The 12,352-nt window shown below is 40.4% G+C and overlaps 1 protein-coding gene across 1 annotated transcript in view; it reads left to right on the top strand.

Moving 5' to 3' along the window:
* Positions 1 to 10,475, top strand: part of LOC104281293 (propionyl-CoA carboxylase alpha chain, mitochondrial-like) — a gene marked incomplete at its 5' end in the record, with an annotated part of 95,835 nt that extends 85,360 nt beyond the window's left edge. Inside the window, 2 exons of the mRNA XM_009879240.1 lie at positions 6,655 to 6,757; positions 10,323 to 10,475. Of these exons, the coding sequence (XP_009877542.1) occupies positions 6,655 to 6,757; positions 10,323 to 10,475 (256 nt within the window). The remainder of the gene's footprint in view (positions 1 to 6,654; positions 6,758 to 10,322) is intronic.
* Positions 10,476 to 12,352: the final 1,877 nt, after the last annotated feature.

Raw genomic sequence — 12,352 nt, 5'->3', positions numbered from 1 at the left:
CCTTCCTTCCTACTACCAGCAGCTTAGGCTGGTGAGACCCTTAATGCCTACCTGGGCCCTGGCTCTTCCTCTTGAGAGGTGGGAGTAGTCTCGCAGGCTGCAGGAGCCCAGTAACCCAGACCTTTCATTCTCTGGACATACGTGCTGCAAGCTTGAATTTGTTACAGGGGTAACAATGATAGGGCTAGGACAAAGATTGGGCTTAATAATCTTGAAGGTCTCTTCCAACCGAAACTATTCTGTGATTCTATGATGAGCGATAGCAGCAATCATACTTCCTTTGCTTGACCGATTTAAAGCTAGAAGAGCAGTAAAAGGTGTTTTGCATGGCTTAGAATTGTTTGTCTGCGTGCTTGGAGCACACTTGCTCCTTAAGACTTTGGAGACAACTTTGGCGGAGGAGCCCCGTGTTCCTGCCAGGCCGCTTGAGGGAGGTAGCTGCGAAGCAATCTGGGCAGGGTGACTCCCTCTGCAGGACCCAACCCCTGGACCTTCAGAGTGGAAGAGGATGAGCCAGAGTTGAGCTCTGGTTGTCTGTTAATCTCAGTTAAGCGAAGATGAAAAGGGTTGAGCCACACACTTATGTCTGGGTAGCTAAATTCACCCTAGATTTACAAGATCTTGCTTTATCTATTTCTTTATTTAGCCTTGATCTGGGGTTCACTGATGAAGGCACTGGAGGTTTTCACTGGACACTGGATTGTGGGCCCTTAGTTCAGTGCAATTACCCAAAAGGCTTCTGTTGAAGGAAGAAGAAGCATCCAGATATGGACTGTTTTGAATCAAAGCACGATGCCCTGCATAGCATCCTTTTAAAACAGTGCTTTTTATTTTACAGTTTACCTTCCATGTAATTTAACTTTTTTCTTGTGGTCGCTATTCAGATAGAGTGCATGGCTATAAGGATGCATATTTGTTATTGATCTAAATGTAATATGTAAGAAAATGTAATCTAAAACCCTTTTGACATAAACATTGGGTAATTTTTTTTCAGCCTTTGTCTGATCAGCTGGCACACAGGCTAGTAGAGGGTATTATTTTGTATGACATATGCAGAACTATAATTTACTCTAATGATGGTATATATTCATACTGTTAGTGAAAGGGATATATGTATACATGTGCGTGCATAAAGCAGAAAGACGTAAAAGTGCACAATATGTATAGATGGATCAATCTTGAATATACACACAAAATGTGTGTGAATAGATGTAGAAAATACTTGAAATTGCTGAACAAAATATTGCCAGATTCTTAAGTTCCTTTGACATAATTTTTAGTTCTTAAAATAATCCTGTGAAAGTGCTGCTTTTATCTTTTCTGTGCAACAATGAACTTTTATGTTGGAAAGTGTTGAAAGTACTCAGATAGTAAAGCTTAGATTTTTGTTTTGTTTGGCAGTACACTTCTGTTTAGAATTCTTTTAATCTATCCATTCCCTGCTTTTATATTCATCTGATAGTTGAAGGTTCTGTGAAGGATATTTCTTTGTATGTGAACTTATTAAACCAATAATGCTTAAAAGTGTGAGATTTACTTCCCTTTTTCCCTTTTTTTTGCATCATGAGATAAGCTCTTGTTTGACTTGTTAAATTTCTATTTGCCTTTCTTGAGTTTTTTGGGGGGGAGGGCAGAGAAAATAAGAAACAATTTATATGGTAGATCTAAAGTTTCATTAAAATTGCTTATGCCCTGTCCCAGGCATTTTAAGTGGGCCATCTGTCTAAACATCTCTCCATTTTTTTCTGATCATTTCCTCGACTTATTCATGAGCCATGGGAGGGCTCCTTTGTAGTCTCCATGTAGCTGGTTCAGTCTACCCCCACTGAATACATCTATGTGCTTGCATAACATATCTTTTCACAGTGCTGGAAATTCTCTGAACTTGGTTCAGATGAATGGCCCACTTTCTGAAGGTCTTTTTTTCTCCCCCTGCAAAGATTTGTATGCAGAAACTGACCTTGGTGGCTACAGAATCCAGCACATTATTCTTGATCATTTTACAGGCCGCCTGCTGTGAAAGTTATGATGAAGGATTTCTTAATGATTCTTTGACCATTAACATTGTTTTAAGTCAATATTTCACTTTTATTTAACTGCTGAATAGGTAATTGCACAATTGAAAAACAGCTTTATGGGGTGTCATATAATGTGGTTTTCAAACGCTTATAATCTTTCATAATGGGAGAATTTGTTATGATAGTTTGGGATTTCTTTGTGTTTATGTAAAGTATTATGCGGCAAAAATATCTGAAGTAGAGAATTTGTAAGTTTTTTTTTTTCCCCTCAACGTTAAAATTCACTATTTGAATCGGAAGGAAAAAAAAATAAAAAATCTATACTTCATTTTCTGACCCTTTAGGAGCTGATGACATTTGTCATAGCTCATTACATCATCAACAGTAATCGGAAAAGGGGAGTTTATTTGCCCCAAACTGCAGAAAATTGCAGTTTTATTGAGTTCCTTCTATCTGATTGGTTGATGACAATCAAAATGGACAGGCCAGGGCAGAGTTATTACTTGACTTGCTTTTGTGAATGTCTGTTTTCTTTTGTTATTTGTTTTTTACTAGAATAGATAATAGTTTAACTAGTGTCTGTTTTCCATGAGCACAGTAAGTGTGTGTCGATCTAAAATTTTTAGCAGTTCTCTACTTTCCTTGCTGAAAACTTAGAAAGAAAGCAGGGACTATAATTGCTGCATTATTATAAAGTATCTCCCTCCTTCTCTCTGTCTTGGCAGCTGGGGCTAAAATGGACATAATACACTGTGCAATGTATGAAATATATTATGGGAGCATGACATCATCTGTAGCTGAACAAACAGCAAGAGAGGCTGAAAATAAATAAGCAGGCAAACACTGCTGGTTTTCTCACTGTTTACATGTTTTTATGGCTTCAATGCGTTTATTACTTATAGCCGGGCCATCACCGTACTCTTCCTCTGGGCCCCTACTGCTTGCAGTGCTTCCCTTTAGAAGGCAATAGGGAGTAAGAGAAGTTCAGAAGTGCCGATTTCTGTACGGAGTGGAGACCATCCGACGCTGCGCTGCCTTTGCTCTCTCTTTTGCGTCCCGTGCTCCTGGCAAGGGACAACAGCACCCGGCTCTCTATGGCCCTGCTTCCCATTCACCTGGAACTTGCAGCTGAACTTGCATTTCTTCCCGCAGCCAGTGATCTCTCAATGCAAAGAAAATAATTTTTTGGACGATACGTCATTTGCCAAAGCTGTGAGAAGAAAGAGAGGGCGTGTTGAACCCTATCAAAGACATATTGTGTGGATTCCGAATCTAGGGTTGGAGGGGAAGTGCTGATTTTTGTGCCCTTTGTGATGGTAAAAAATGATGTCATTTTTTCTTTCAGTATTTTTTTTTCTCTAAATAGAATATGTCAGTTTTCAGCCCAGTATGTAGAATTTTAAGTTCTACTTTTTTAAAAATAGCCAGAAGCTTAGAGAGTTTTCTGTGAGCTAGTGGAAAATATATTCAGAAGTCCAGATGTTTTCCCTTTGGAGGACTTAGAAGAGTTCTCAGCTAAGGAAGCAACCTTGGCCAAGAAAAAAGAGATTATTTCCCATGCATTGAGACGTCTCAGACATTTATAAAACAACCCCACAAAACAAAACAGCAACAAAAAAAACTACCAAGAAGCCCACTTTTTAACCCGATAGAAATTTCTGCATTTCTAATGTAGTTCACAGACTTTAGCAACTCTCTTTCCATATCCAAGAAACTTGGACTTTTGACTTTGTGATCCTTACTAATAGGAAATAAAAAAACCCTTGTATCAAAAATGGAGTCTACTGCAAGATAGTTTATAGGAAAGGAATTTGATACAATGAAGAAAAAGCAGAATTCTTGTGAGCTAATGTGGGTAAGTCTTAGCCAGCATAACCGGGTTACAGTTACAGAGCCACAGGCGTTTGATTAGCAAAGCTGGAAAATGTCCCTGTGCAAGTGGATGTAGCAATTCCAGAAGGGAAGTCCAGCTTGCTGCACGCTTGGTTTTAGACGCAGCTCTGGACCTTGCTCTCCTGACCACCGGTGTTGCGGAAAGAGGAATTATGTGTCTGCGTGGCTGCTTGAAACCCAGGCAAGCAGTGATCATAGCCATGCCTTTCAAGAGGCGTGCATCCTGTTTGGAGATACACTTGACAAAGCTCAGCAAGACAGGGCCGAACAAAAATAATCCCTGCTGGAGAACAAGACTGTCTTCCCTTTGATGGCCAGCAGCCAGATTCATGAGGTCACTTCCGGTCAAATGCAATATGAAGCGGGGCCATGCCAGGCAGGCTGCAAGGAATCTCGTGCCACCGATAAAGTGGATCTACTGAGCTGTGTTTGAGATGAGTTCTTCCCTCTTAGGCAAGAAATACAAAGTTGCTATAAACCACAAGCTCCTCTTGGTTGTTGCGGTGGAATGCCATGGAGAATTTCACCCAGCTGCGCCGAAACGTTCTTGCATTCCTCCTTCCTGGTGCTCTGGCACCAGGAAGCGCAATGGAAACATCTCGCAGCTTGCTGCCTGCTACCTGAGCAGGAAGTTCCTGTTCCTCCTCATCAGGAACTTCTGTGTCTGTCGCATTTCCTACCGGCCAGTCTAAATGTTTTGGCGACACACGGGAATTTCAAGATGAGGTGCTGAGAAATGTCGTTGCACCCAGTAAGCCATAGATGTTTCCTCAAATTTGTTGTTTCGACAATCGTTGCTGTATGTTAAACGTGAAAGGTAACGCTTGGCATCATTAGTATGGGAAGAAGTTATTTTCCATATCTGTTTTAATGAAATTAATAGGTACTGATAGTTAGATGTGAACTAAGATGTTTGGTGAAATCCTGAACTTGTGCTTGCTTAGATTTCAGATGTCTAAAACCTTAGCCTTCTTAAAATAATTGTTGAAATCCTTAGCAAGTTAATGCGTTATCTTTGGCTTATGCAGATAATTTCTCCTCCTGTGGCTTCTGGAGGTCCTCACAGGTGCTTCTGCCTGCTGATTCCGCAGGGAACCTGAGCACTCCCTTTGGGGAGGTGTGATTCACTGGGCACCTGAGTCCTCAGGAGGATGCATGACATAGGAATCTAGAGTTTTGTTTGGAAGAGACCTTCAAGATCGAGTCCAGCCGTTGTCCTAGCCCTATCAACACCGTTAAACCATGTCCCTCAGCACAACACGACACAACACAGTAAGATGTGTTTTCAAGTTTTAAGACTCTAGAGATTGCAGGAAAATGCTGTAGTAAGCTCCACAGTGTACAATTACAGCAGAAATTATCCTTAAGAGGAAACCTAAAGGCGATGAACTGTCTCTATAGATTTCTTATGGAGAACCTAAACATGAGAGAAAGTCAGTATGGAAGAAAAACTATAGCAAAATGATGTGTTTTTATTTTAATGGAGTTTAATCCCCACCTTTGTACCTTTTCTTTAGGCTACTTGGTGCTTGCTGATACTAACGTAAGGCGACCATTCATGAGAAAAGTTGTAGCAAACCTTCGGATGGCAGTTCTTACAACAAAGTTGGAGAGACTTCCTTCCAATACCGGAAGGGAACCTACAGGATGGCTGGGGAGGGACTTTTTACAGGAGTGTCCACTGATAGGACAAGAGGAAATGGGTTTAAGTTGAAGGAGAATTGATTTAGATTAGATCTTAGGAAGAAATTCTTCAGCACGAGGGTGGCAAGTCTTTGGAATAAATTGCCCAGAGACGTTGTGGCTGCCCCCTCCGGGGAGGTGTTCAAGGCCAAGTTGGACAGAGCCTTGAGTAGCCTGATCTAGTCGAGAGGCGTCCCTGCCCATGACAGGGAGGTTGGATTAGATGAACTATAAGGTCTCTTCCAGCCTAGGCCATTCTATGATTCTGTGACTTGAGAAGCTGGATGAGGAAACTGAAATTGAATACACGTTTAAATAAAATAGCTGAAAATTAGTTGTTTCACTTTGAATTGCCAAGAATGGAGACTCAGGTCTCATTCTCTTGCTGTCAGGTGTGTTTCTTTAAGCTGAAGTTGAAAAGATTCAGGTTTCTTGCATTGACTGTATTCTTGTATTAGCCACAGAATGGTGCAGGAATAGGCATATAATCCTGTATGTGGGCTGTGATGATGTATCATTATTTTTTCAATTTGCTTGAAGGACTCTGTGGATGAGATACCCTAAAATGTATATTAATTATAAAATTACTTGTATTATTTGCTTGGCTGAATCTTTTGTCTGTACTTGGCCTTTAATTAAGGTTTACTGAGAATGGGATGAAAGAAATAGTGATTATATTTTGCCTTTAAAAAGAATGTTCCAGCTCTCACTGCTGCTATTCTTGTGCCAACCCACTTTCTCATCTGCTTTTCATCCTGTTTGAGCCAATTCTGCAGCAAGTGCTGGCTGTATTCAAGAGCCTCCTATAACTTTATCAGTGTACCCAGTATGTCAAGGCAAATCTAGAAAGAAAGTACAATGTATTTTCTCCTTATGTGCCATTTGAGAGAAAAAAAATGTATTTAGTATTTTTTTTCCAAGTATGCTCCCCAACTGTGTCTGTAGATTAATGATATTTTATATTCTTCGTGACCATCCTATGAGGCACACACTTCTGGTTAAAATGGGAAGGGCATGAAATCTCTGTTAAAAATTCTTCTTCTGTCTGTTTCCTTTTTAGAATTCCTATTGCTAAATCAAAGAGAAGTAGCTGGGAGCTCTCTGTGCATCTAGAAGATGGAATTTACCCAGTTGCAGTTTCAAAGGATGGCTCATCATTTTCTGTAAGTTCTGCTCATTTTCTAAGAAATTTGGTATATTGAGTCCATGTATATTATCCTTGACACCTACAAAAAATTCTGTATATGTTCAGTGAACATGGAAGTTTGTCTTGTTTTGTAATAAGCAGCAACACTTAAAACCAAAACTCTCTGTGTTAATTAAATAGTGCTAGCATACAAAGATTTTTCTCTGCTCATGCCTGTGGAATGTTTTTGTATCTACTTGTTGATTAAATTAGTTTTCTAATTAATGACCCGATTGAAGTGTATTGTTTAGATGTAAGGGCTTGTGCTCCATTGTAGATACATGAGAACGAGAAAATAAGGGCAATGTTACCAAAAGTTACATTTTCTTAAGTTAGAACCAAGCAAGTTGAATGTGTGATCATACTGGAATGGAATTATTTAGCACCTTGGTAGTAAATATGGTCATAATAAAATGACGGTGTTTTAAGATGTGCCTAGGTTGCTTCAGATGAGTGTATATGAACTGTTGTTTTTACAAATATGCTAAGATAAATACTTTAAGTACTTAATATTGTCAGCATGAAAGGCAGATAGACAGACCACAACAGTAGAACAGTAAAGCAGTGTTCAGTAGTCAGCTGTTCAGCAGAATAAAGCCAAGATACAAGGTGCTTGAATTGGAGTATCGAGAAGGTAAATTTATAGATAACTAGTTTCTGTTAATAGCAATTCCCCAGCCAAACTGAGATTTTTACTTTTATTTTTTAAATAGGAAGCTGACTTGCATACTATCTGTTGACTCTGAGGCAGTGGTTTTCAAGAGTCTAAAGAAGTGAGTTTTTCTTGGAATTGTTCAAAAGCAGGACTATGAGGAATCCCAGAAGTCCTCTACATCTGACAGCTGTTTAGTTGTCTTGCATGTCTTCACTGAAGAAACTTCTGCAACATCTGCTCCATGATATTTTTATAGTCCTGATGTTCACACCTATACTATATTCAGAATCAGGAGATTTCCTTGAAAAAGGACATTTAAATTAGTATTTTCATATAATGAAGACAGTATTGTCTTGGTGATTTCACTTTTGCTTTGCTCTACTGAAATTTCGGTGTAAAAGACGTGATTTTCAGTTGAAACTGGTCCTATTGTTAGGTGGTTATTTTCACTTATGTGAATTCAGGTAATGAAACTGTAGATTTTTTTATTTTTTTTTAAAAATATTTTTCTTGGACTAACTGGAGCAAGAAGATGCCTAACTAATATACTTCTTAATACTGCCGTTACCCCCATTACACTATATTTTTACATATATTTGTGATGAGTGTGAGAGGATGAATAGAGATCAGGGATACTTTCTGTTCCATGTGGATCATAGGAGCACTTTAAAAAGGATATGGAGAAGATCAGTAGTTGTGATCAGCACCTTCAAAGTTTTTCTCTTGCCAAGTGTACTACTTTAAGTGTGCAAAAGGTGATAATTTTGGTTGTAGTGTTTCTTTAAGGATTCCAGGACATCTTGAACTGTTTACTCAGTACCTAGTGTTGCTCCATAGCAGTGACACTCACTCTACTTGTGGAATGGTGCTTCAGGAGCGAAGGCTGTGTCTGCATGCAGCTTTTTACTGAACTAGATTTATATAATGGCCCTAACGGATGTCCTGTGAACTTAGATACAACCCGTTGCTCAAATAGCAAAATACCTCTGCCGGGTTTTCAGCTCACTTTTGAGTTGGACTGGTGCTGTGTGACACAGAGAGCCCTTCCCAGGAGCAGTCAGTGCCCCAGCCTTTCCACTTGTTTGTTGCAGCATCGCTACCTAACAGCAACCAGCCTGGAGCTGCCTTCTGCTGTGAGGAGTGTACAGGGTGGCTGCTGGTCACTGTGGGTGTTGCATAGGCCCGTTCTGCTATGAACTCAGAAATCTAAGTCCCATAATCGGAGTTTTTGTTTAGCACAACTGACAGGCATCTGTGTGCCTGTGTGCACGTGTATTTTTTGAGAGATTTACTTCGGTTTCATTTAGTTACTTAGGTTCCTGCTTGTACTTGCTTGCATAATTCAATGAAGTTAACACTTTTAAATCAGACTGAGGGAAGTTTACAGACAGAGAAGGCCTGAATCATGGAATCACAGAATCATTAGGGTTGGAAAGGACCTCCAGGGTCATCAAGTCCAACCTTTTTCCCCGCATTTCTCTAACCACTACACCATATCCTAAAGCGCCACATCTATTTGTTCTTTAAACACCTCCAGGTGTCTCTATCGCTTGTGAAGGTAACTGGCTTGTGTATGAGTCATTCCAAGGTTCCACTTGCAGCTGAGTTGTAAACTGCGCTGTGTGGCACAAACTCTGAGAAAGGATGTTGAGCATGTAACACTATTGCTGCTGGGTTATCTTTTTAACTACAGAAAATCATACCAAACTCCAGACTTGTGTCTCAGTTTAAATGGGACTGCTAAATAGTTTAGATGTCCTGGTGGTTTTATGAGCATTACAGCGAATATAAGCCCAGTTTAATGAAGGGTATGTGGAATCTGATTTCTAGTCCTTTGGTTTGTTACTGAAGCGGAGTGTCCTCACAACCCTGCAATAAGATGCTGCTGTTAACTCCTACTGCTTGATAAGGTGGCAGGAGCACCCCTGGGGAGCTGAGCACCCCAAGTGTCCTGGGTGAAGGGCTGCCTAAGCAATAGGGAGGACTTAGGAGTGCCAGCTAGGGCACGCTGCATGCCCTAAAGGTTGGGTCAGAGGAACTGGCAACAGCAGCTTTTTACATTCTGATTCTACATTGACCAAGCCTGTATAATTGGGGAGAAATAATTCCTTATTTATTTGTATCGCCTTAGCTGGTGAAATAAATCACAGTAGGTGGATTTCGCTGTGACCAGAGATCTGTTGCACTTAAACCTTAAGGTATACTGCAGTAAAGTTAACTCCTGAGCTAGGGTTTATAAAAAGCAGGTAACTGTTTTTGAATGCCAGGGTTGGTTAGAGTTACACTTATTTTTCATTGTTACTAGATAAATAGCAGAGGACGTGTTATTATTTATTAATAACTTTCTTTTTGCTGGAGTTCTCCTGTGGTAGTGCTGCAGGCAAGAGATTATAGTAAATACAGCACAGTCAAAAATCTCTTAAATTATTATTTGAAGCTTTACAATGAAAAAACAATTGCCTTAAAAATTCAAAGAAGAAAAGTCAAAGACAAGAAGAAATATTGTTCCTGATCAGGAGGTATAACATGCCATCAGAAAAAACCATGGGGAAATTCAAAACTGTCTTTATTAACTTTGCCATCAGGAACACAAACTTCACTTTTTGAACTTCTGCATTTACTTTTTGCTATTAAGTTGGTGTGACATGGACTCCTGACTTTGTGGACTGTGTCCCCTTGTGGCTTATGGCAAAGATAGCTGAATCTGTGCTGTAGCTGGGTAGCCCAGTGGGAGGGCCACCTTCACATTCCCCTTCAGAAGTTTATTCTTGCTGCAAACTGTGCATTGCAGCAGCAGTGTTCGCATCCTGATTTACTTTGTTTACCACTGGGACTCTTCCAACAGTGACTCCTTTCTTTTTTTCGTTAACTCTTTTACTCTTGCCAGCTGAAACCCCAGCACCTCACAGTGTGCAGTGCTTTGCTCTCTGTGCAGCGAGTGCGAGCAGCAGGCTTCTCCATGGCTCCCGCTGTTGGTGAGCAGATCATTCGTCAGCATCTCGGTCTGTGGGTCAACTGTGGTTTTCTTCCTTTATCATGAGAATCTTAATGAACTGTGCAGCGCTAACTGCTCTTGGCTGCTCTTTATTTTTCAGGATTTTGAGTTTTGTAACCATCCGTTTTTAACCACGTTGTTTGTAAGAGAGGTCCTTGGTGCAAGCTGGCTTTTGGCCACTTTAGAGGCCTTGCTTCCCCAAATTGAAGGACTTAAATATCAGTGGTCAAGTGTGAACTACACTGTGTCTGAAGCAGTGCAAACAAAAAATATTAGTTTTTGTGTTTCTAGTAGAGGTTAAAAACTTCTCTGTATACTAATGTGGTAATTTTTTTTTTTTTAATAGAATTATCTGTGTTGTTACTCTGAAGCCAGCAACATATATGCTGACACTTAAGGTTATATAAAATTAGTGTACTAGAATTTTCAGCATCAGACAGTTGCTTCTGATGATAGCCTATCAACATAACACAAACACTTTCAGAATTAAAAATTCTAGTGACCTGAGAATGAAAATTTAGCAGCTTTTAAGATCTGTTTGCTTGTGCACCAAGAACCTGCCATCTAAGTCCACGTAAATGTAATTTGTTCTTTTTTTCCTTTTGTTTTGTCCTAGATATTAATATTTAGAAGACTCTTTAAGCTAACTGCTTGTCAGATATATCGTTTTAGTTCTTGGAGCACAGATGGTCAGATTCTGGGCTTTGATTAGTATTCTTCTTATCCTCAAAATTTTTCCTCTCATCGGTGGAGTTAAAGGTCTTACAATCAAGATTACTGCTAAAATAGAATTTGAAGGAACAATACCCTCCTTCAAATGAGACTAATCTAAGACAGCAACAAACAGTCCAGAAACATCTCACCAGCATCACTCTGGAATCTTCCATTTAGTTCAATTTCAGAATCTTTTTCATCTTTCCATTTTCGATTGCCACTCTGGCTATGAAATGTGTGTATTTTATGATTTCATTGATACATGGACTTAATTCGAATTTTGCTGGTGAAGGTTGGTGTCTGTTTGTTCTTGAGTGTTCTGCACAGTACCAAAGCGTGGGAGAGACAAAAGCAAATGGAATCCTATGTGTATGGAGTGAACCTGGTAGCTGTGTGGTTTCCCTACGCTGTTCTAAATTGACTTCCAAAGCCAAGTGTCAACCCCCAAGGATGCTCTGGATCCATGTGATGGTGGTTTTGTTGACAGTTCGTAGACTCTTGCTCATGGCTGCTCACAGCCAGTGTGGGGTCTCTTTGCTAGTGCTGGGTGGGAGCTGCCCTCCTCAGGCGCACCGTAAGCAGCCCCTCAGCCACCCGTGTGTGTGAGACTTTTGTGGACAGCCATGAACCCACCTTCTCAAGTGTGGATGGATTAACTGTAGGCAGTACACTTAAACTGTATAATAAAAGCAACAACAAAGAGTGTAAGCAGAGGAGAACATAAATACATTGGACCAAGTATCCAATTAATTTGATTATATTTGATTATATATATCCTCCCCCTCTACTCTGCCCTGGTGAGGCCACATCTGGAATATTGTGTCCAGTTCTGGGCCCCTCAGCTCAAGAGAGACAGGGAACTGCTTGAGAGAGTCCAGCGCAGAGCCACAAAGATGGTGAAGGGAGTGGAACATCTCCCTTATGAGGAAAGGCTGAAGGAGCTGGATCTCTTTAGCTTGGAGAAGAGGAGGCTGAGGGGGAACCTCATAAATGTTTATAAATATGTCAAGGGGGAGTGTCAGGAGGACGGAGCCAGGCTCTTCCCAGTGATGTCCAGTGACAGGACAAGGGGCAGTGGGTACAACCTGGAACATAGGAGGTTCCACAAAAATATTAGAAAAAACTTTTTCCCTGTGAGGGTGCCAGAGCCCTGGCACAGGCTGCCCAGGGAGGTTGTGGAGTCTCCTTCTCTGGAGACATTCAAAACT

This window comes from Apaloderma vittatum, unplaced genomic scaffold (assembly GCF_000703405.1).
Source record: "Apaloderma vittatum isolate BGI_N311 unplaced genomic scaffold, ASM70340v1 scaffold2582, whole genome shotgun sequence".
Taxonomy (NCBI): Eukaryota; Metazoa; Chordata; class Aves; order Trogoniformes; family Trogonidae; genus Apaloderma; species Apaloderma vittatum.
The sequence above is the reverse complement of the archived record's forward strand: the minus strand, read 5'-3'. Positions and strand labels throughout refer to the sequence as shown.